This window comes from Hoplias malabaricus, chromosome 7, assembly GCF_029633855.1.
Source record: "Hoplias malabaricus isolate fHopMal1 chromosome 7, fHopMal1.hap1, whole genome shotgun sequence".
Classification (NCBI taxonomy): Eukaryota; Metazoa; Chordata; class Actinopteri; order Characiformes; family Erythrinidae; genus Hoplias; species Hoplias malabaricus.
The window spans coordinates 28525473-28551609 of record NC_089806.1 but is presented as its reverse complement, the minus strand read 5'-3'; the positions used below and the strand labels follow the sequence as shown (position 1 = coordinate 28551609).

The 26137-nt window shown below is 36.5% G+C and overlaps 1 protein-coding gene across 7 annotated transcripts in view; it reads left to right on the top strand.

Moving 5' to 3' along the window:
• Positions 1-26137, top strand: part of nrxn3b (neurexin 3b) — a 325560-nt gene that overhangs the window by 174199 nt on the left and 125224 nt on the right. For 4 of the 7 annotated variants that reach the window (XM_066677967.1, XM_066677968.1, XM_066677965.1 and 1 more), the window contains 6 exons: positions 15746-15949; positions 17862-17888; positions 21217-21336; positions 21823-22204; positions 23959-24149; positions 24431-24604. In XM_066677967.1, the coding sequence (XP_066534064.1) occupies positions 15746-15949; positions 17862-17888; positions 21217-21336; positions 21823-22204; positions 23959-24149; positions 24431-24604 (1098 nt within the window). The remainder of the gene's footprint in view (positions 1-15745; positions 15950-17861; positions 17889-21216; positions 21337-21822; positions 22205-23958; positions 24150-24430; positions 24605-26137) is intronic. The other 3 variants (XM_066677970.1, XM_066677969.1, XM_066677972.1) reach the window with 1 other exon arrangement.

Below are 26137 nucleotides of genomic sequence, written 5' to 3'. Positions count from 1 at the left end.
GGAAAATTAAGTTTCAAACCATAAATAGAAATAACAGTAGCCCTTACATGGATAGAAGGGATTCTATCAGGCTACAGTAAATGGGAGAGTGTGGAGTGTGCCGTCCAGTCACGTTAACCTTGCTTGAGTCGTGTATTCTATTTTTGAAACACTCAGAGGCATGTGCGTGCATGTGTGTTATCATGGCACAGCATCGAGGTCTTTGTCATTCCACCTGCAGTAAAAACATTTTATCATGTTACTGGTGACCTCTCCCATTTTCTTCTTCATTTCCCTTCCTTGCTGCACTGCAGCACACCACTTCTATTTTCTCTCTTTCTCCTAATCTTATACCTCTATATATATTTCCTTATGGGGATGCTTATGTTAGAAATGTAGGCCTGCAAGGTCCAGATAAAATTACAAGCTTCAAATAAAAGCAAGCTTAATATGTAAAATGTATTCAACAAGTAATTTAGCAATTATTGCTATATTATACTTGTTCTTGCTTAAACTCTAGGTTATGTTTAAAAGAGATGTAAATGAGTGTAATGTTATTGGCACACCTGACAGGCTATTAAAGGGGGTCGTTGTTGTTATACAATGTTATAAACCCCATTTCCAGACAGGTAGGGTTGCAGTGAAAATGTAAATAAAAACAGAATGCAAAGATGTGCAAATCATTAAAGCCTTTATTTCAAAGAAAATATTACAAATACAATATTTTAAATGTTAAAATGTATTGTTTTTTAAAACAGGAGCATAGAGAAACTAGGCACACCTAGTTTTGTCGGTCCACCATCATCCATATAGCCATTGTTACAGAGGTGTTTCTGGCAGTTCAAAGACAGAAAAGCCCAAAGTGCTTCATATTTATGTCTTTGTATACATATGGTTTTTATTATGTGATTGTGTTGTACAGAAAATATGGAGGATTAATAAATGCAGTAATGAAAAAAGGAGCCCAGATATTTTGTTCATAATATATAACACTGGCATCAGTGTTTTTCTTGATAATTTTATTTAAAATAAATACTAGATGATCTAATACCAAAGAACAAGAAGATCAAGACCATTTTGTTTATTTAAAAAGAATTACTGTTTCTTTTTATTATTTTTTCAGTGTAACAGGCTAACGCATGTGAAGTTTAAAGAGGCTGTGTGCAGCTATATTGAGTTTTACAAACACACTAACGCCACAAAATGTCTCCCCACCACTTCAGGCAAAACCAACTAACCAACGCATAGCCAAGTGTTGTGCCAAACACAGCCCCAGAAACACACACAATGTGTGTTCCTGTCTTATTTACTATTATTCAGCCATGGTTCGTGCTGAAGAACCTACTGTAGTTAGGAGGCTGCCTGTATCACCAGCCACCATCAGGGGGTTTGGCTGTCACAACAGAGGAGCTGGTGGATCTGGGTCAAAAGACTCCAAGTTCCAGAATCCCCAGTGGTAATCAGTGGTGACCAGGCTCCCCTGTAAGGCACAGTATGAAAAAGCCAAACAAATAGCACTTAATTTTGCACATTGGTAGAGGGGTGAAAGGTAATAGTGGGTATTAAGCAAAGCAAAGAAAAGAAAAGGAAAATATATCAAGTGCCAAGTAAAAGAAAAGAGGAGAAATCTAAGGCTCAGTCAGTTATAGTCAAGCTCAGTCCCCATGAGTTCATTTTAAGTTAATTTTAGGAATTCAGTTTATTTTTGTTTGGGGTTAATTCAAGGTGCCTCAGTGGGGCAATGGTAAATTGCTGGTCTGCCAACCTTAGGTTGGTGGTTCAAATCCAGTGCAGATAATATAAAATTTAAGTAACACAACAAATCCCCTTTTTCACTTCCCTCATCACTACTCAAAGCATAACACACAATATAGTAAATAATAACAATAATAAAAATAATATATAAAATAAATTAATTAACTCTGCACATGGGTCCACCTCCCACACTACACCATAAAAAACTGTTCTTTGGTTCCAGCTGGGAACTAATTTTTCTGGTTTGCAAACCAGTTTATGTCGGTGGAAACTCACCAAATGGTTCCAAATTTAGCTCACAAACTGCAATGTGAAATATGTTTAAACTAACAAGAGACGGTGCAGTTGCACCACCTCACACTGCGCTCTGTGCTTCAGAGAAGCGTTGGAGTTGGCCATGCAGCATTGGGCCAAAGCATTGGCTGTTTGTATTTTAACCATCCTGTGCATTTCTCTCTCTCTCTCTCTCTCTCTCTCTCTCGGTGGCACAGGCTGATTCTTTATTATGCTGGCTAAAAAACAAACACTAAAACATGTCACAAATAGACTTTCTAAACACTCACCCGAAGCTGCTCTTTTGTCATTCATTACATTTTTTTCTCCATTTGGGAGGAAACCGGAACACCTGGAGGAGACCCACAGAGAAACGGGGAGAGCACACCAAACTCCTCACAGACACAGTCACCCAGAGTAGGGCTCGAAACCACAAACCCCGGACCGTGGAGCTGTGCGACAGCGACACTACCTGCTGCCCCACCATGGATTGCTGGGGGCTATTTTATTTAGATTTTAAAATTGTGCTCAGTCATATACTTATGATGATTTGTGAGTACGTGTGGAAGTATGCATGGAGTGTATTCCATGTATCACACGTGGATGCAGCACAGAGGGAGGTGTCATATATGTGGTGTACTCAGCAAGCTCCAATAGTTATAAAAAATATGTGTATATGATGATGTGTAACAAGAGAGCACAATAAAGAAGTAGTGATGATAAGCAACAAAAGCCTATTTTAAATAGTGTCAGAATAAATGAACAAAATATGGCACAATTGCTGCCGCCCTCAACTTTGCGTCTATAAGGCAGCCTTGCCGAAAGTTGAAGACTATGGATACAGAGGTTTGAACTATTTGAACTATTCCTTTTTTTTTTTCAAATAATTTTTTTTTTACATTCCTTGAGAAATTTCTCACTACTTCTTCATTGTGTCAGTTGCATTGCACCAAAAATTAACATTTGCCTCCATGGCACCATTAATCCGGGCTGTAGAAAGTTCTATGTACATTATGTCTATATAAGATCATTTCCATTCTCTAGTTGCGAGAGAGTGTGGAAGTTTCCTTCGAAGTGCAACCACTCGTTTAGCTACAGTGCGTCCTGCTAAAATAATGCACTTTGTACACTTGGATGAAGCAAGTCCAGAAAAGTTGTTTAACAGGAGTGGAAGGACTAGCTGGCATATTCTTAGAAACCAAAATAGGCAGCATTTTGGCAATTTTAGTCCCAAATTTTAGCTACAGGAGGACAATCCCAAAACATAGAAAAAAATGTATGATAGGCATTCGTATGACAAAGTGTACATGATGTGTCACTTAAAACTTACATAAGAAAGTTTCCGAGGTATCAAGTAAGTTCTGTGTACATCATTTAAATGGATCAACTGATGATCCGGGTTGCGAGATGCATCTTGAATATTCGACCACACTTCATCCCACTAAAATCATCTGATTATTCCAGATCATCTTTGCTCTGGATTGAAAATATTTCGTAAATGGGATGAGTAAATAATAGTTGCTGCAATGAGAGCAGATCTTCAATGAGCGACAACCTGGGTTCCAGATAAAAAAATAAATAAATAAAAAAAACTGAAGGAGAACTGAGGGAGACCAAACTTTTCTTTAATGGCATGGAAAGTAAGCATACCAGAATAATCAAAAAATATTTTTCAGGTAATATACATCCCTGTCCGCCCACTGAATCCTCAAAACAGGCCTTTCCCCAATCATTACATTTCTGTTATTAAATAATTGAAAATTCGAGTGACACATACTCGAAAGTACACTGAGGGAAGCCCTCATTTACAGTGTAGCTCAGCATTACAAACTTAGAAAAAGGGATAGAAAAATAAATATAAATTTTTAAAATTAAATTTAATATTGGAACTTAAAATATGAAAGAAATAATGTAATCAAACACGCGTAAAATAAATTGTAAAATTTATTTACAACAGATAAACTTTTAAACAACAAATCACATTTAAATAAACTAAAACCAAAAATAAGTAAAAATAAAGACAAATAATATAGAAAAAAATAAAAATATAAAAAAAGATAAAATATAAATTAAATATTAAATAAGAATCTGATATTAAGAGTAAAACTCGTAAATGAAAAAAACAAGAGAAGAACATAAAAACTTAAGGGAAACAGTAAATAAAACCAGAACGTAATATAAAAAAATAGTACGAAAAATAAAAATATTAATAATAAATAGGGCGGCATGGTGGCGGAGCAGCTAGTGTCGCAGTCACACAGCTCCAGGGGCCTGGAGGTTGTGGGTTCGATTCCCACTCTGGGTGACTGTCTGTGAGGAGTTGGTGTGTTCTCCTCGTGTCTGCGTGGATTTCCCCCGGGTGCTCCGGTTTCCTCCCACAGTCCAAAAAAAAAAAACACACATTGGTAGGTGGATTGGCAACTCAAAATGTCCGTAGGTGTGAATGTGTGTCTGTGTTGCCCTGTGAAGGACTGGCGCCCCCTCCAAGGTGTATTCCCGCCTTGCGCCCAGTGATTCCACGTAGGCTCTGGACCCACCGCGACCCTGAACTGGATAAGCGGTTACAGATAATGAATGAATGAATAATAACTAGAGGTCTGCATATTCCACTAATATATCTTGATAGCCATTTTATTTTTTAAAGTACACTTTAAGAACCCCACAAGTTTAAGATGTCCACCTTAAAAAGGACCATTAAAATCTTAGAGACTGCCTATGAATTTCTGTGTCCCTCACATCCCTCCCCCTCCCTTTCTCTATCTCACACACGCATGCACAGATGCACAATTCAATGAATTCCGATGGGGGGACACCCTCCAAACAAACTTTTCCATGATATTCTAATTTTTTGGAATGGGTCTGTATTGCACCGATGCTAAAGCAGCTGACAGAACATAAGAATAAGAATAAGACAGAATGCAAAATAATAATAAAAAAATAATTAGATAAAAATTGAAATTAAACTCAAAATAAAAATCTGATCATAAAAATAAAACTCATAAATAAATAAAGAGGGGAACATAAAAACCTAAGATAAATAGCAGTAAAAATTAAAAGTAATGACTAAAAATAGTAAAAGGTATATAATCAAAATAATAATAAAAATCAAATTAAAAGTATGACAAAGAAAATAAAATATAAATAAAATCAAGTAAAACACTGGCAGGCTGTGTGCAGGTGGTTAGAAATTAAAAATTTTAAAATGACTGAGTGTCACCAGTGAGCTGAGCTTTAGTGTTTCCTGTAATAGCAGCTCGCTGGTGCACTGTAACTAAAAGCAGATTTTCCCAGTTCAGTAAAAACTCTTCTACCTGAAGGGTGATCCAATCACTAGATCGAGTCTGGTAAATTATTTTCAGTGAGCATTTTTGAGATATACAAAGGCATAAGGACAGAAATTGCTTTAAATGTAAAAATAAACCAATGTGTTTCTCGGTGTACAGCAAGAGAAACGTTTTCAAACGTTTCCAATGTTTTCATATAATAAACAGTGATGTGTGCTCTAAGTGTCACTAGTGATGAATCTTAAGGCAGAATGATATATAACATCCAATGGTAAAGTAGCTGCAGATGCATGTCTATAAATTTATATATTTATCTATAAATTATAGATTTATTTCGATACAGGAAGTTAAGTTCCTCAGCTTACCTGTACGCTTGTTTAAGTGCTGTTTAAAGGTACATTTATCATCTAGCCATATGCCAAGGTACTAACTCTTTCCATATCAGATCCCTTCAGGATTGTGATTTTAAAAGTGTTCAGATATATGACAGGTGATCTGGAGAACAGCATTATTTTAGTTTTCTCAGCATTAAAAACCAGTTTGTGTTTTAAAAAGTTAGATTGTAAGGCATTAAAAGAGTACTGCATTTTATCAATTACAAAGGTTTTTAAAAATCTGTATACAGTAAGAAATTGGCCCAAGACATAGTTGGCATTGTGTGATAGTAAGACCAACAGAAAGAATATCCTGAGTTTTCCAAACAAAACCTTGTCCATTGGAACACCAAGAGATAGAAACCTTAGTATCCAACCACCTAAGCACTAGTCTAAGTATAAGTGAGGAATGGTTTAATTTAAAATTAGGGGCCACTAACCCTCCACATCTTTGAGTTTAATTCAAGGACGTTTATTTTTCCATATTAATTACAGAGGGACGAGGAAGGGGAATCATTAAGCTAACAAAATTTATTTTTACTATAAAGTCGACTATAGAGTCGACTACTTATTTAAATCGTTACAGACTTTACTATACATAGTTAATTATGTTTGGTTGTTGTATTAAGAGAAGGAAAGATTTCCACACCGTAATATATAAAATGACATACAATAGGGAAATTGGCAATAGTGGGTATTGATTCAGTAGATTCATTTAAAAAGGCAGATTTGGACCAATTAATTTTAAAACTGGAAAGAAGGCCATATTCATCACAAATATTTAAGAGATGAGGACCAGCTTCTATCCACAGGCCATCAGACTTGTTAACAAGTTGTGAAACTGTTAGTCCCTCTCTGCAACACTACATGCTACTACTTTATATATTTGATATGTAATTTCAGTGCAATGGACAATATTACTAAGTCCATCAATATTACGGACTGGCCATCTAGCATGCCGGGCATGTTCCCGGTGGGCAGACATGCTATTTGGGCTGACAGTCCCGACATTATATATATATATATATCTGACCAACCAATAAAACCAGTAGATCAGTGGCCCGATTGACATGGGCTGGCATAACCATATTACATTTTTAAACATTTTAATAGAATTGCCTTGTGTAGGTTTCTGAAATAGAACATAATTGCATATGTTAAAATAAGCAAATTAAACAGGTTTCTGTTTAAAATTATTTATCATATTGTCATTTCACCCCTCTCTCTTTTTACTGAATGGTACTGTCTGATTCTGGCAGAGTGGGACACATGAAATGTGAATGCTTCAGGAATGCTCAGCTCAGCTGTCAGTTGTTCTAATGTGAGTGCTACTGCTACACAAATACACAATTGAGCTGTCGCTAAGCAGGACTGATGGTGGTGGTGAAGTCAACTATGAAGTCTGATTATCAAAATTTGATACATAGATTTCATATTAACCTAGTTGGATGATAAAGATAATTTACAATAAGCAGTTCAGTGTCATTTTATTTAAATACTCCACATTTATTGACACAGAAGATCAGATTAATATAATGTAGAAGGTCTGCACAGAACTACCTGAACTACCTGATATGCAAGATAGGCTAATATGCAAGATAAAATATTAGCCTACATGATGCTGGTGCAAATAACTGTTTTTTGAAATGAAGATGTTTCAAACTGAAGATGTTTGCCAGAGGGCCCAGGCTCTAAAGTATCCATAAGATACAAAGTACAAAATGTTTTACATCCATACTGACACAGTAATACTCACCCCCCAAAAATAATAGTATAATAATGAAATTAGAATGCTGCCTGCTGAATTACTGTTATTGTTGGTGAATGGTATTTTTAAAAAGTGTTCTCACATTTAAGACTTTTTAGTTCAGGATGGAAAAGTAGGAACTTATTTTCTTATCCAGTCAGTGTACATAATGTCTTATAAATAAATAGCCACTAACAGTAAGGCAATTATTTATTGACGTTTTATCATTTTATCAAGTTCTCTCAAAACATGAACATTTGGATTAAATGAACTACATACTAAGTAGCCTAACAATAGTTGCTCATAAAAGAAAAGAAAAAATTTTAAAATGGCGTGAAAATGGCCATGGAATGATCATTTGCAATGGTCATTTGGGGCAAAAGTTTAATATTTCATGGGGCCCAATATTTCTAGCAGCGCCCCTGTGCTTGCCTAATGCATTCAGCGAAAAAAAGAAAACTCAGTGGAAGAGTTTGGGCTGTGGCCCATTGGTAGGCCCATGGGCTGATCATGAAACACCTCCTTCCTTTGGCTCTGTGCACCTCTGTGCAATGAATGTAACATTATCTGTTAGGATCTTATGAGATGGAGAGAAAATGCAAAGGAGGCACAGAGAAACAGAGAAAAAGCAAGAACGTCTCCAATGTTTTCATATAATAAACAGTGATGTGTGCTCTAAGTGTCACTAGTGATGAATCTTAAGGCAGAATGATATATAACATCCAATGGTAAAGTAGCTGCAGATGCATGTCTATAAATCACATCACCATAATCCAGCACAGACATCAGTGTTGCTTCAACAATCTTTTTTCTTGTGTGTGTGTGTGTGTGTGTGTGTGTGTGTGTGTGTGTGTGTGTGTGTGTGTGTGAAAACATGATTTATTTCGATACAGGAAGTTAAGTTCCTCAGCTTATTTGTACGCTTGTTTAAGTGCTGTTTAAAGGTACATTTATCATCTAGCCATATGCCAAGGTACTAACTCTTTCCATATCAGATCCCTTCAGGTTTGTGATTTTAAAAGTGTTCAGATATATGATAGGTGATCTGGAGAACATAATTATTCTAGTTTTCTCAGCATTAAAAACCAGTTTGTGTTTTAAAAAGTTAGACTGTAAGGCATTAAAAGAGTACTGCATTTTATCAATTACAAAGGTTTTTGAAAATCTGTATACTTAGATCTGTATATTTAGAGGTAATTGGGTCATGGTCTAGCTCCCAAAACTATGTCACATGGTGACTTCACTTTACTAGCATAGAGCACACCCAGAGAACCGTCAAAGAGGGGGCTGAATGCAGAAGGTTTGGGCTGGAGTTCAAATTAGACAGTTGCCAAGCGTTTGTGGGCTGCAAGCAGGTCGTGGGCATGGGTACGGATATATCTGTAATAGGCTTGCAAGGACCAGCAATCGAGGACTTGGACTGTGTGATTGGGAATACCTTGGTGGGAGGGAGGAATCTGCCCTGATCCTAAATGTGTGAACAGAGAAGTAAGCAGGATTAAAACCACTGAGAGAAAGGAGATGAAACCAGTGCCAACTGATCCGAGTTTGGTTACATATATATATATATATATATATATATATATATATATATATATATATATATATATATATATATATATATATATATATGTGTGTGTTATAGTCTCCTGTTCGCTCTGTGAAATGTTTTCCTGTTTGAGAGAGCCTGGTTTTCCTCACACAAAATTATTTTCTCCACTCACAAATGTTTAATTGGATCTGATGCCATAGATCAGGCTGCTTCTCTTAAATAAACACTCCCTGAACTTTTTCCATCTTGCACTCAGTGATTCTGGGTCTGCCCTGGATCTATCGCGACCCTGAACTGGATCAGCAGTTAAAGGCATTGAATGATTGTACATGCGAAACTGAAAATATTCTTGCTTTCCCACTGGTACAAGTGCTGTTCTAGGCCTTCTAATGGGTTAGTACAATATGTTTACAGTTCAGCTCTTGGGAGTGTTTATTTATTTATTTATTATTTTAAACTCTTCTTAATGTATCTGTTTCCTCTTTCTGCTACTTTAAATGCTTGAGGTGGTAATGCCCTAAGAAAGTTTTCATAACACAAGACATACATATCATTAATTCATTAATTTTATGTGGTAAGAATGTTATTGTTCCAGTGAAATATTTCCTTATGAATTTGAGTATTGTGCATACTATACACCATATATATATATATATATATATATATATATATATATATATATATATATATATATATATATATATATATATATATATATATATATATATATAAGGTACAAGTATTTGGTTGTTAAAAAAGGCATAGGATGAGAAATCTCTAATTGTGGGGATTTCACATATGTTGTGTACTCAGCAGGAACTCATAGTAAAATGTGTGTACATGATGACGTGTAACAGGTGAGCACAGTAAAGTACTTGTGATGATGATAAATAACAAAAGCTGTATATTACAGGAGGCTGAAGAGGAAATATAAGCCTCTTGTCAGAGTACTCTGATCACAGATTCCCTGCAGGCTCTGGCTATTACTCTAATGCCTCATCTTGTCACATGATCAGGATTACTTGTAGATAATGTTGCATAAAGCTTCTTAAGTGCAGTGGAATCATTTCCAATAGACCTAGAGCACAAATGAGTGTCTAACAGAATTGGTGGAGCAAGTGGGTCAGCCATGTTCAAATAAATGCTTATGCTGTATGACTGCACAAACTTAGGTTTATTGTAGATTGGTGCTGGGCGATATGAGCGCAAATCAATATCACAATTAATTGGAAATTTTATGACAATTAGAATTAATTAATGATTATTTTGTTTTTTGTATTTTTGACCGTCATTGTTCAGTGATGAGGCTTGTACTGTAAATATGCTCCAGTATTAAAGCTGGGATATTTTTTCTAATGTTGCTGGGAGCTTGTTCCTCTCTTATTTTTTGATCACAGTTTATGTTTGGTGTGTGATTGTGTTTTGGTCACTGAAACATATTATATTTGGGTTTTTTTTTTTCAGCCTTTACATCTGAGATTTTTTACAGTGTCGTATTAATTTTAGTCAAAACACAGCACATCCAAACCACAGACCCTGTGTTTTTCTTTGGTACAAGCTTCTCGAGTCACTTGGTCTGCCTCTGCATTTAGGTTGTGGCAGACAGGGGCAGAAACACATGACTACAGCTTAGTGGTGTGGTTTTAAAGGCACAGTACATGAACACACAGTGGAAACATAACAGAATAAATAAATTTTAAAAAGATTAAAATTATTCATATAATCGCTGTAGACAAGGTTATGTCGATTAGACGTTCTGAATTTCGATATCGATTCATTTTCAATTAATTAAATCTATTGAAGATTTGTATTTGCACTGATGTGGTGTAGTGTAATCTTTATCTAGCTTTACTTTATTAAACACCATTTTTAAAACATCATTCGCCCTTTATGTTTTATGAAAATTAATACTGAAAAACTGTCCTAAATATATTATTGCAATAGGGAAACGTACCATTAAGTGTATATATATATATATATATATATATATATATATATATATATATATATATTATGGCAAGCAAAACAGGGAATATTTAATGAACTTTTATATATGTAGAATGAACAACGATATATATAGAATATGTATAGAATGAACGCTGATATAGGATGAACGCCGATATACAGGGGTTTGTAGTGGAGTATGGACCGGACAACGAGATAACGAGATCAAAATGAAGAAATTAAAAGTTTTGAATTAAAACTTTTCCATTCTGAAGAGGACCTTTTGTCTGCGACCAAGGCACAAACCGCAGGGGTGAAAAGACCCTGCAGCCCCCACACACACGCACACACCTAATCTACATCAAAGACACTTCCCAGGACACATGGCCCCGACCCCCTTTCTCTCTTCAGGAACTAAAAAAGATAACCAGTTTATGATGCTTGTGAGAAACAGGAACCTCAAACAAGGAGGGGAGTTTTACTGCCCCCTTTTTATGACGTGGCGCCTAAGGGTCTCGTCATTATTGCTTGCAGGGATCAACAAATGGTTAGCAGGGGTGAACTCGGTTTGACCTCTTATTAACCATCCGCAACGGACTAACGGCATGGACCAACAGCGACCCCAAATGGACACTGGTGAAACTACGCCTTGCTCGGGGTCGCCTAAACAATAACGGAAATGAAATCAAATTCTGATTAATGTGTATAAACAATATGTATTAATGTCACTTTCTGTGTCCTCAGATGAACGTCCACCTTCTAATGAAATGATGTGTATTACTGTTGTCAACCATGAAAAGAAGTTCTGTCTCTGATTAGAAAAGTGAATTAACACTAGAATTAATACTTCTAACGTATCATTGTAACTGGGACGTAAACACAACGTACCCAGGATGAAATCTTATGTAAATGTTTGATATTAATAATCCAGGATACTCATTGTTATATGTTACTAAAATGTATAAGAAATTTCGATACGCGAAATTTCCACTCTTTTTGTGAATCGCTGATTCAAACTCCCCCTCCTCTCTCTCTCGTGAGAGTCACATGAGCCTCGAACTCGCACCCAATCAGAAAAAGGACACATCCCATTAGGGCGTGACCGCGCTGGCTTTGAAAAACAGTTCAGCTCGGCACACAGATCAAGCAGAGAACATCGACACATCAAGGAGCGAGTTGAGATCAGTTGAGTTGGGATACAAGGAGAGAGAACAACATAGTTCGTAACAGAAAGAAGTTCGCCCGTGCAGCTCAGAAGATCGGAAGCTCAACTCAGCTCAAACCGCAACTCAGAAGATCAGAAGCTTAATCTCGTTTCCGCTCTGAACGCCTGCACGCGTTCTCTTTGTTCATCCCTTCAAGCTCCAAACCTCTCCAAAGCGAAACGCTTTCTCCTTCACGCCGACGAAAGAAACAAAGAAGAATCTTAAAGACTTCACCAAAGCTCACAAGAGACATCTTGAATTAGCTAGAGTATGAAGCCTTACTAATACGTTGAGTGATTTGAATATCTTCTTTTCTTTTAATTGTGTTTATGTTTTATCGCCCAATCGAAGTTTGATCTCACGAGTAATCAAAGCAGGTGAAACTTATTCGTGGCCTGAATAAGATATCACCCTTTTAGATTAGTTGAAAGTATATATATATATATATTAGCGTTATAAGCTGACTTCTGAGGGCATTACTTCTGGAAAACCGAGCAATGAGACGAGCTAACACTCTGAAGGAGCCACTCCACTCCGGTGAGCAACCAGCCACGCCTGCAATTCTCCGAAAAAGGGAACTCTCGATCGACGCCGCCCCACCTGAGGCCGAGAACTTCTAACTCAACCGGGAGGGAATCTCTTTCACAAGCGGGTCTGTCTCTCACAACGTGGGAACAACGAGAAACAACACCAGAAGACGGAGGTTAAAACAGCAGGACGCGACTGCTCGGTGAAACGGCAAACGAGTAAGCTAGCTCAATTCTCACATTTTTCCAGGAGCTGATGCCTGATTAAGTCCCTTTATAATTTACAATTAATTAAACCTCAGTTAGCAACACTTTAGTCACAAGCCAGAGAGCCTAGCTTATCTTTAAAGTCGAATCGGCTTCCCCTGCGTTGATGCCATGAGATTACAAGAATATGCTATGTTAATTAAATATCTTCTCTCCTTTTATTAATAAAACTCTCATTATTTGAAATTACAGTGTGTACAGTTTGTTCATTAAAATTCCTGAAAATCCTGAAGAACTCACTTAGCTTGAATATTATTCATTCTCAAACTAATTAGTAACGTTTTAATTGTTTAAGCCAATTATAAACTTTAATTGCTATCAATAGTCAAATAATCAGTAATTATAAGAGTTTGAATAAGGTCAACGCTATAAACACAAATATAAATATATATATTAAATATATATTCACAGAGGTATCACGGTGTATGACCAACATACGCTACAGGTTGGACAATGAAACTGAAACACCTGGTTTTAGACCACAATAATTTATTAGTATGGTGTAGAGCCTCCTTTTACAGCCAATACAGCATCAATTCGTCTTGGGAATGACATATACAAGTCCTGCACAGTGGTCAGAGGGATTTTAAGCCATTCTTCTTGCAGGATAGTGGCCAGGTCGCTACGTGATGCTGGTGGAGGAAAATGTTTCCTGACTCACTCCTCCAAAACACATCAAAAGTGGCTCAATAATATTTAGATCTAGTGACTTTGCAGGCCATGGGAGATGTTCAACTTCACTTTTAATGTTCATCAAACCAATCTTTCACCAATCTTGCTGTGTGTATTGGTGCATTGTCATCCTGATACACAGCATCGCCTTCAGGATACAATGTTTGAACCATTGGATGCACATGGTCCTCCAGAAAGTTTCGGAAATCCTTGGCAGTGACGCGCCCATCTAGCACAAGTACTGGGCCAAGGGAATGCCATGATATGGCAGCCCAAACCATCACTGATCCACCCTCATGCTTCACTCTGGGCATGCAACAGTCTGGGTGGTATGCTTCTTTGGGGCTTCTCCACACCGTAACTCTCCCGGATGTGGGGGAAAACAGTAAAAGTGGACTCATCAGAGATCAATACATGTTTCACATTGTCCATAGCCCAACATTTGCGCTCCTTGCACCATTGAAACCGGCATTTGGCATTGGCATGAGTGACCAAAGATTTGGCTCTAGCAGCCCAGCTGTGTATATTGACCACGTGGAGCTCTCGACGGACAGTTCTGGTGGAAACTGGAGAGTCGAGGTGCACATTTAATTCTGCCATGATTTGGGCAGCCATGGTTTTCTGTTTTTTTGATACAATCTGGGTTAGCGCCCGAACATCCCTTTCAGACAGCTTCCTCTTGCGTCCACAGTTAATCCTGTTGGATATGTTTCATCCTTCTTGGTGGTATGCTGACACTTCCCTGGATACCGTGTCTCTTGATACATCACAAAGACTTGCTGTCACAGATGCGCCAGCAAGTCATGCACCAACAATTTGTCCTCTTTTGAACTCTGTTATGTCACCCATAATGTTGTGTGCATTGCAATCTTTTGAGCAAAACTGTGCTCTTACCCTCTGCTAATTTAACCTTCACACTCTGCTCTTATTGGTGCAATGTGCAGTTAATGAAGATTGGCCACTAGGCTGGTCCAATTTAGCCATGAAACCTCCCACACTAAATTGACAGGTGTTTCAGTTTCATTATCCAACCCCTGTATATCACCATTCATTCTATATATATCAGCATTCATTCGATATATATCAGCGTTCATTCTATATACATCAAAGTTCATTAAATATTTCCTGTTTGGCTTGCCATAACATATATATATATATATATATATATATATATATATATATATATATATATATATATATATATATATATACCAGAGGTGATTGCTCTAAGACTGCAAGGGAAGCTCAGCTTACCCCAAAATGTCAAAAAATAACTGATCAAATATATACTGTTGTGTGTACATGTTATTGAATAAATATGCACTACAACGCGCTCAACGGACGCTCAGCTTCTGCATGATGATTGGATGATCTGAAATGAGCAAATCAGCGATCCTTTGGTGTAGAGATCCGTGGGAGTATTACATTTTCATTCTGTTCTGAGTTGAACCGGAGACTTTCTTAAACCTCTTAGTGGCATTTTCTTTGTTAAAAACGACTAGCGACAAATCGAGCTTCTATTTTTGGTAGGTTTTTTGTAGCTGCTTGTTACTGGAGACTGACTTCTATCACTCTTTCTGACTTCTATCACAGTTTCTGTCCAGCGGGTGCTACTGAGCCCCTCCACCGTCACAAAGCACTCACAGGCGGACACACTTCACATGGGCCAAAGCCGTTTAAGCAGCCTAGCTCTGTTGGCCATTGAGAGGACACTAGTCAAGTCCCTGGAAAAGATGCCTTGTTGGTACACAGGGTCACAGATCATTTTCTTGAAAAGGAACGGAGGGTAGAATTTACGTATAAATAAACCGACACATTTTATGATACACACACACACACAGCGGGTGAAATAAGTATTTTTCTATGTAAATATAATTCTAAAGGTGCTATTGATTCAAGATTTAAGAGGCTTTATTGTCATTTTAATTAAATAAAGAGTACACCGTGAGACGAAATAGTGTTCCTCTGGGAGAATGGTGCAACACAAAACAAGAGTGCAGACAGACAAAATTGTCATTCAAAATGATTCAATATTGTTTTTCAAAAACAAAATTGTCATGAAATTCTCAACATATGTTGGTAACAACCCATCCAATCCACACATGCAAAGAAATCAAACCATAGATGTCCATAAATTAAGCTATCTGCATACTTTTATTTTCACAGAAGCATCTATCCTGAGCTTTGATGGCAGCATGTACATGAAAGTTGTGTTGCCCAATGTTATGCACACGGAAGCAGAGGATGTGTCTCTGCGCTTCATGTCCCAGCGTGCCTTTGGTCTGCTCATGGCTGCAACTTCTCGTGATTCAGCAGATACACTGCGACTTGAGCTGGACAGCGGCCGTGTGAAACTTACTGTCAACTTAGGTATTGTTTCTCACTTTCTCTCTCTCATACTCTCTCCCTCTCTTTCTGTCTTCCTGCTCTTATTTCTTTGTTGTTTTTTGTTATTTATTTTGAACTGTTTTACTGCATTTCTTTATTTTTTTCCAGTGCTACTATTACATTAATTGTTTGACTCATGGCATCTCTGACTAAAACTTGCAGGAACAGTTATTTCTCTGATCTGATTTTTTATTTTCTTTGCTATTTTGCTGTTTTGCTGATTGGTGTAGGCAGATGAGCTCTAATTCTTAAACCTCTCATGCCATTTTTCAGCAGTCATTACCATGTGCTACATTGTGAATGCTCTGACATTTAGTTTAAAAATTTAGTACATGTTAATAAAAGAATATAGCAGTAGAACAAGTCATAATTATGTTAAATAAAGTTAGTATAGCCCTCAAACTTATATTGGTGTTATAAGTTTATAAATACAATATAAATATTGGTGCCACATCAGTGTCATAGAAGACATGCAGTTTCATAAAGGTATGTTCAGCAATTTATTGTGTAATGGAATGCTCAGTTTAATCTCCAAGGTCCTCCACATCTGTAGTATATGGTCATATACACTGGCCAATGATTAAGGTATATTTGTCTGTACTTTTTAAAGAATCTGAAACCTACTGACTAAAAGCACTGTGCTCTCTGGCTTCTATTTTACATCTTAACACAGCAGGTAAGAAAAACATTGATTAAAAACCACTGATGTTATAGACTGCTCTAAGCAACAATATGTTACAGATATGGATCATGGATATTATTCTAAACAGCTCAAAAATACCTTTTGAAAATTAATCCATTGGAACATTCTTTAGGGAACCAATGTGTTTCCTCTAAAACTTCATATAGAAAAATAACCCCTTTGGCACATTTATAATGTATTTCTTTTCTTATTAATGTGATAAGTTACATTTTATTATTTAATTAAATATGGTATGATTTAGGTTTGTGCCATGTAATCAAATAGGAAACTTCTCATTCCCATTCCCTTGCATTCACTTGCTGGCACACTCCATGCCTTATTTAAGGATGGTTCTCACCCCTTCAAATGGCCCTTAGCCTGCGGCCCACTAGGCAAACAGCTCAAGTCCAGAGTGCCCAGTCCACATACAGCTGGTGACAAAAAAAATAAAACACTCTCAGAATACATTTACACATGCATACTAAACTATCTGGTAGCTTTTTTAATCTGCTTTAGTTTATGCAAATATTTATTGCAATATAATATACAGTTTAGATTTTGAATTTAGATAACTGTTTGACCAATGTAAAATGGCCACAAATATGTTTTGCATATGAAGATATTTTTTAATTGCTTGCTTATTCTGAAATAAAAGTCACACATTTAAGTCATGTATCACATAGAATAAGTCAGTGCATTGACCCACACATCATTTGTATTAACAATATGAATTTAGTCCATAGATTTATATTTATTTGATTTTGTAATTAAACATTATGACCACTGCATGGAATTGGTGTTTATTGGACTGAAGCTGTTTGCTCCCACTTTTCTGCTGAGGTTGACAGCACATGATCAAACTGGCCATTTAAATCCTAACCTGAAATTCACAAATGGTTATAGTCCAACTTGTCTTATTGTGGCAACTGTGTTAAATGTTAAACAGAAGTGATAATTATGTAATCAAAGTGATTATGTATAACTGTGTATAGCTATCTGCTGACTTAATTACTTTGTATGCTGAAACACTTTGGCAATTAGCTGTAAAATTTTCATCTGCTGGAACTGAGAGAAAATGTAATTGGGTGCTGATTAAAAATGGCCACTCTAACATGCGCTTGTCCCCGGAAGGTGGAATTTTTGTTATTGGATGTCTGCGGCTGTAAACTTGAAGGATGCAATTTCATCTGTAACTTATTCTTTCCCATCTAGATTGTGTCAGGATAAACTGTAATGCGAGTAAGTTTCCGCTCTGGCTTTTTTTTACTCTTGAAATTGTTTATGTGCAACAGAGTACTGCTATGAAGAAAAAAATATAAAATCGAAAAATATATGGGAATATATTTTGTTTGATGTCTCAAATAAAACATGTTTCATAAAACATGAAATTTTGCTATCATGTAAATTAGATTTTTTGATTAACTCACTTCGAAGATCCTTTAATTAAATGCTCTTATTATTGAAGATAATTTATTGCACAGTAAGTTAAAGTTTGTTGCTCCACATGTGTAACCCTAGGATCTCTCATCAATTCATCATTGCTATAAAAGTAGGTAAATTAAACATTTTGACTGAAACAGATTATACATCAGTGAAATACAGGGGATAGAGAAGACTGAAAAAGAGACCATATAAAATTTTACTGTTTTGTTATTTGTCTTTTTATTTATATAATTATTGTCTTAAATCTTTATTAAACTGACAAACATATACAAAAGATTTCCAATGTTTTCAATGACCAGCTGAGGGCACTGTGATGCATGTTCAAACAGAAAATTTCTTGCAGAATGGTAAAAAAAAAAAAATTAGCTCTTGTACTACCTACATTGTGATATAATTAAAGAAATCTGGATAAATCGTAGGCTGAGGAAGACAAGGCTGTGTACCACAGTTGAATCCCTGTCCAATGAAAAACATGTATCTCCCAAAATAGCAACTTTATCTATAAAGTTTCACTTAGTACAGTCATCAAATGCATCAAGAAATTCACCCTGAAACATATTTCTGCAAGGAGAATTCAGGTTTATGCAGAAACTTTCATGCAGAGAATTTCATGGGACAGAGCTCATTTCAGATGGTTTGAAAGACAGTAGAAACATGTCTTGGACAAATGAGTCTATATTTTAGCTTGTCTTTGTGAAACATGGCATGCAAAAGACTAAACCCTACATTTTTAGTGGGTTTTCCTAAATTTTGAAAATGCTTGGATGAGTTAGACAAGTTATAACATTGCTAAAGTAGTCTCATTGTGTCATATCACAACACCTGCAAAGCATGCAAATACATTAACATAAACAACATACATTTCAAAAACACTGCATCAAGAACACAATGCCCAAGGTAGGAACCAGGATCCAGAATATACCTGCCAGTCCTTTTTGGCTGCAGTCAATCAGATACTAAATTTTTGTTACTTGAATCTGTCATGGTCCACTGCAGCCACTCTCCTTAATAGTCTTTCAAAAGTGGGCAGCAACAAAGCAGAATATGCTCATATATTTTGTGAATACTGTATTACCAGCTTAAAAAAAGTACTTTTAATTTGTTCATTATGACAAGAGATTCTGAGTTAAAGCATTTTATTTGTCTAAGAAATCTAAAAGAAAGGCTAATCCTGATTATAATAGCTAACTTATGTTTAGTAAAATTTCACAGATGTGTGGAATATCAAATATGCATAACCAGTGTTCCACTGCAAGTCTTCCGAACCTGTATTGGCATTGGAGGCAGCACGCAATGAGGTTTCTCAGTTTTTTTATGGTGATTACCTTGTCTGATTCAGCCAGATTGGCAGATTTTTCTCTAAAACATTTAACAAACATTTCACTTCAGCTCGGTTAACTCGGATTTCGGACAGCACTTATCCATATGGAACCCACTATCAGCTAGCTCTGAGTTCACATGTTTGGTGTCACTTTAAGTACAGAGTTCTGATGCAGAATATATCAGAAATTCCTTACACATATTTTAATTCTTAAATGAAGAACAATACAAAAACCTTATATTTAAGTAGGGAAAACATGAATTGTGATCTCCCGTATTTCATTTCATTAACGCATTTTTAAAATATGTATGCCATTTCCTTGATGCAGAATTGTTTAAATATCTTTTTAAATTTCCATTGTTTAGCATTTATGAAATGTCATTGCCTCGATAAAGTGTTTTTGAAATTGCATGTTGTTTCATTAAAGCAGCATTTTTGGTATGTATGTTGCTTTTGTACTACAGGATTTTTTAAATTTATGTCATATCTAATGGTATGTTGTGATCTGTTATTGCACTGTGCTACTTCCTTGGTCTCTGAGTAGATCAGTAATACGATGTACACTTTCATTAGTTTAATTTGGTCCATTCAGGAGACAGCTTTTCAAATGTTGCTTTGGACATTCTGAAATGCAGAATCCAAAGCTCAAATGATGCATTTGCACTGCCAGGTATGTCACTGGATGTCACTGGGGAAGCATGTAGATTTCAGCCATAATTAGGTCCGCCACTGTTCACAACTATAAAGTGATTGCAATATTAAATGTGATTAAATTAACATTGAAGTGTTGGGCTGAATCAGGAAGAGGATAATCAGAGAAAAGTGATCATGAACTGCTGAGCAGCTGAAGCCTTATATCAAGAAATGTGCAAAATTGGAGTTTGTCTGGAATTAAGAAAAACAAACACACTCACACACACACGTGTGTGTGTGTGTGTGTGGTGTTTGCATTTACAAATTACAGTCAAGTTGGTCAATGTAAGCACTGGAAACCTTTGTGTATTTATCAGTTAAATGGTTGAAAAGAATGGACAAACCAGATTCTTGTTTTTTTATTGAATTTTCAAAAGATACAAACTTTTGTGGAAACAGGTTGTACTTCTAAATTATAGTGTCAAAATACTGGCAAATAATTCCCTTTGGTCTTCTGTTGCTTTGATTTTGTCTCTATATTGAGCTGGATGTCATTTCAAGAGGCATCAAATATATATTGCAAAATTTCTTGGTGAGAACTTGCAGGTGTGGACATTTATATTAATTAAAATGTATATTAAAATGTTATATTTTAAATATCCAGTTGCATCTTTATGGGAAAAAATTTCCCAATTTGCACTACAGCTTCTATGGTTTTTAACATTTTTTGCACACACTGTTTATTCTAATGATGAATTAAGAAAAGGCATACAAAATACTCTAAACATAATTTGTGCTTCGGCAATTGCCCAGTTGCTGTATCAGTTGTTTTGCATTTTACATAATACTGAAAGGTGAATTTTTGACTCTAAAACAAGTAATACACTTGTAGTAGTTTGCATTTTGTCTAGATTAATAGAAATACAGGTAGATTCTAAATATTGAAATAAGCCACATTTACATTGAACAGTATGAAGTTGATGCATTAAACTCACAACTCAAAAGAAAAAACTTAAGATGCTTGACATTTTTTTCTCTAAAGTTGTCCTCTCCTGTAGAACGTCCTGTATAGATGTTTGAAAAGACTAAATAGGGTAATAGTCCAAGGACTAAAAGTCATACTGTACAACTGATGTGTATACAATCTCACTAATATACCATCATTCTCAGGCAAAGGCCCAGAGACTCTTTATGCTGGCCAAAAGCTGAATGACAACGAATGGCACTCAGTCAGAGTGGTGCGGCGTGGTAAAAACTTCAAACTCACAGTGGATGATGATGTTGCTGAAGGTATAGTGCACTTCCACTGGCTTTAAGTGTGACAGAACTCAATTATGCTGTTAGATAGGTCTAGAGAAACATTTCCTTTGGGGTAGATTAGAGTAATTCTGGGTTACATACTGTAATTGTTCATTATCTCTGTAAAGCTGCTTTGTGAAAACATGTTGTTAAAAGCTCTATATAAATGAACTTGACTTGAATGACCTTTCATCTTTTTATTTCCTTTTTCCCCTTCCCCACTTGCTTATGCTTTGTGTGCCTCTCTCCCTATCTCTCTTGATGGAGTCTTTACCTTTCTGCCTTCCCCCACTTTATTTGTCTCCATTCTCTTTTTCCCCCTCATGATTTATTTATTTTTTGTCATGATCATCATCTCTCTCCATCTAACCCTCTCCAATTTTCTCTTTTTACTCCTCATTTGTCATTATCTCCCTGTGTTTTCCTCTCTACTTCATTTCCTTCTCTCTCTCTCTTTCACATTGTGTATCTCTCTAGGTCAGATGAATGGTGATCACACACGTTTGGAGTTCAGTAATTTGGAAACTGGTATCCTGACCGAACGCCGCTTTGCCTCAATGACACCATCCAGCTTCATTGGTCACTTGCAGGGCCTCAAGTTCAATGGCCTGCTGTACATTGACCTATGCAAGAATGGAGACATTGAATTCTGTGAGATGAATGCTCGCTTTGGCCTGCGCTCTATTGTAGCAGACCCAGTCACCTTTAAAACCAAAGGCAGTTACCTGGGTTTGGCAACACTTCAGGCCTACAGTTCCATGCACCTCTTCTTCCAGTTCAAAACTACTTCAGCTGATGGCTTTATTCTGTTCAACAGCGGCGATGGCACTGATTTTGTTGCTGTGGAGTTAGTTAAAGGGTGAGTTAAGAAAAAGAGACCTCTTCAATTTTTACAGTTTACAGTATTACATAAATATGCTTGAACGCTTGTATAACTAAACAGTGATTAAGACTGCACAGCAGTCCTACATTTATTCCTACAAGTTTGACAAGGCAAACTTAACACAAGAGGCATGACTGGTACTTTTAATTTTCAAACCAACCAAAACGGATCTCAAACTAGCACAGGCCAAAAGATTTATCATAAACCTGTATTAAATCTTTGGCTGATTTAATTAATCTTGACTGATATACAAAAAAATAAAATGTACAAATAAATATTTTCCACCTGAAGGAAGACAAAGCCAACAACAATTAATGATTTTGTTTATTTGTATTTGATATGTGTATTATCTGAATCATAAAGTGTTAATATGTTTATCTATTTACTTTCTAAAAAAAAAGTTTAGTATAAGAAACAAAAATATCTAAATGTGCAATAATATTCACTGAATTAATCAAAAACAACAACAAAAAAAGAGCTCTCAGTTAAATAAACAATCTATAAAATAATAATAATACTAAAGGAATTTGATAAATCTCCATCAATTCTATTTCTCTGAGTTCACTCAGTCCCTACCGCCCCCCAGTGTCTCTGTCGCCGTTCCCAGAGATGCTGGACACCAGAATGCCAAAGGCGTGCTGAGCAATAAGCAGACGATGCGAGGACGAACACTTGGCTCAGGGAGGATATTAAAGCAGTTCAGTTGAAGTGCTCAAAAATACAAAAGAAAAATAAATAAATAAAATAGGATCTGTCCATGTATATGAAAGTGAGCAATCTTCATTCTCTGTCTATTTCTGTTTAAGACAAATCCTCTAGAAGTAGGCATCAAAATAATCTGGAGTCTCTGTTATCTGCACTGTTACTGAAGGAGCTACAGTTTGTTAGTTTGTTTAATAAAAATGAACACTAACTGGCATTTTTAACAACATTCTAATGGCTGTATTTAAAGGGACAGTACAACGTTTTTGCTTGTGCACTAGACAGCATTCTATTTTCTTTATTTAAAGAGACTGTACAGCATTTTACTGTTTCATGTTATGAAATACACTGAAATGGGTTACATTTGCACATACACATTTAGGTGTCCAAGGATGTAGCATGACATTTAACCATGCTAAATCTAGTGAAACTAGATAGTGCAGGCAGGGTCAGGTATTAATAATTCTGTATTATTAATTCTGTAATTTGCAAGCAGACAACCAGTGACCAGATTTTGTGGGCGGGTGCTGGCATGATCGCCACTAGATTTTGTGGGCTGCCGTGGGCACAACCTGTGGTTGTGGTTAAGGTATTAAAAATCAAAGCTTAGGTTTTACTCACTATGGGCCTCATGTGAGGCTCAAAATGAGTGTGATTACTGAAACAGCAGTGGTTTTATTAAGTGAGCCTCAAAATGACTGCAAGCCTAACTGAAACTCTTTGCTCAGTGTCAAAGAGATGGCAGAGCAAGATTACCCTTATGATTTGTCAGAGTAAAGCTGACATAAGCTTTACCCATTATAGGACTGGCCGTTCTACACTGAGAAAAGAGTAAGACTGACAATACAGCTGACAATTTTTAGGCTTTGGGAAGATATACAGTACATAAGACATACTGTGTACATTTTCATCAGGGGCCATGAGGAGCCAGATAAACTTAATTAGAAAGAATAATATTTAGGTTACCAGGGGCTTTAAGTGTATTTATGCTACATGTTGGAATGCTTGTTTAATGTATGTGCTCTCAGGTACATTCACTATGTTTTTGACCTGGGAAATGGACCCAGCCTGCTCAAGGGAAACAGTGATGGTCCTCTCAATGACAACCAGTGGCACAGCGTGGTCATCACTAGAGACACCTCTAATACACACACTTTGAAGGTAGACACAACATCAGTCAGCCAAGTGGTCAATGGGGCTAAAAACCTTGATCTAAAAGGTGAAGTATACTTTTAACACATTGGTATTATTTACATTTTATGTTCATTTGAATGAGAATTGGGAGGTGGTTGGTTGGTGTAATACAATATGTTATTTGCACACAACATTAAATGTTTAATTTCACTAAGTGCACTGTATATATTTCAGAAATGAATGATTTAATATTTTTTAAAAAGTCCTTTTGCAGTGTGTTCTGACAAAAGATAAAGGTTCAGCTGTGGCATGTTAATATTAGTCTTGGACCAGTAGTGGCATTTGGTTGTCCCTGTTGCGGTTTAGGTGATCTGTTTTTGGCTGGTCTTGGGCCCAACATGTACCACAATTTGCCCAAACTCGTGGTTTCTCGTGAGGGTTTCCAAGGATGCCTGGCCTCAGTGGACTTAAATGGCCGCCTCCCTGATCTCATCAATGACGCACTATTTCATAGTGGTCAGATTGAGCGTGGCTGTGAGGGTAAGCTCTCTACATTTGTTATCAAAAATATTCTCTGTATTTATGTAATCAATATACATTAATTATGTCACTATTGTTACACATACACTGACAATCAGCCATAACATTAAACCCACTTCTATTTTTTTTGCATTTTATCAGCTCCACATACCATAGTTGCACCTAGTAGTTCTACATTTACAGACTTGTGTGTGGTAAGAATAATCCACCACCCAAATTTCTTTTAATGTTGATGATTATGGCTTATAGCCAATGAAAACACAAAAGTCATTATCTCAGAAAATTACAATATTAAATAAAACCAATTTAAAAATTAATTTTAATAAAGAAATGTTGGCCTACTGAAAAATATGTACTGTATATTCAACCTCAATACTTGGTTGGGGCTCCTTTTGCATGAATTACATCAATGCGGCATGGCATTGAGGTGATCAGCCTGTAGCACTGCTGAGATGTTATTGAAGCCCAGGTTTCTTTGAGTGACCTTCAGCTCGTCTACATTGTTAGGTCTGGTGTCTCTCATCTTCCTCCTGAAAATACCCCATTGTCTAGGTTTTAAGTCAGGTAAGTTTGCTTGCCAATCAAGCACAGTGGTACTGTGGTTGGTACATTTAACAGTGTGGACAGGTGCCAAGTTCTCCTGGAAAAATAAATTCCCATCTCCATAAAGCTTGTCAGCAGAAGGGCATTTCCTAGTAGATAGCTACATTAACTTTGAACTTGATATAACACAGTGTGCCAACACCAACAAATGACATGGCTCCCCAAACTATCACTGATTGTGGAAACTTCACACTAGACCTCAAGCAGCTTGGATTGGGTGCCTATCCACTCTTCTTCCAGACTTTGGGACCATGACTTCCAAATGAAATGCAATATTTACTTTAATCTGAAAACAAGACTTTGGACCACTGAGCAGCAGTCCAGTCCTTTTTCTCCTTGGCGTTGTCACTGGGTCATGAGCGGCTTGACACACAAAATGTGACAGTTATAGTCCATGTCCTGTATACATCTGTGTATGGTGGCTCCAGCAGCAGTCCACTCCTTGTGAATCTCCCCCATAATTTTGAATGGCCTTATCTTGACAATCCTTTCAAGGCTGTGATTACCTGTTGACTGTACACCTTTTTCTACCACACTTTTTCCTTCTATTCAATGTTCAATTAATATGCTTTGATATAGTAGAAGGGTTTCAATGGCTGCTTTCGGATCGTCTATCAGCAGTCTTTACCAATGATTGCATAGCCTACTGAACCAGACTAAGGGACCATTTTAAAGGCCAAGGAAACATTTGCAGGTGTTTTGTGTTGATTATTCTAATTTTCTAATATTTTTTGTGTTTTCACTGGCTGTAAGCCATAATCATCAACATTAAAATAAATAAATGCTTGAAACAGATCACTCAGCTTGTAATGCATCTATATAATGAGTTTCACTTTTTGAATTGAATTACTGAAATAAATTAACTTTTTGATGATATTCAAATTTATTGAGATGCACCTTGTAAATATTACTGATACATGACCTTGATGT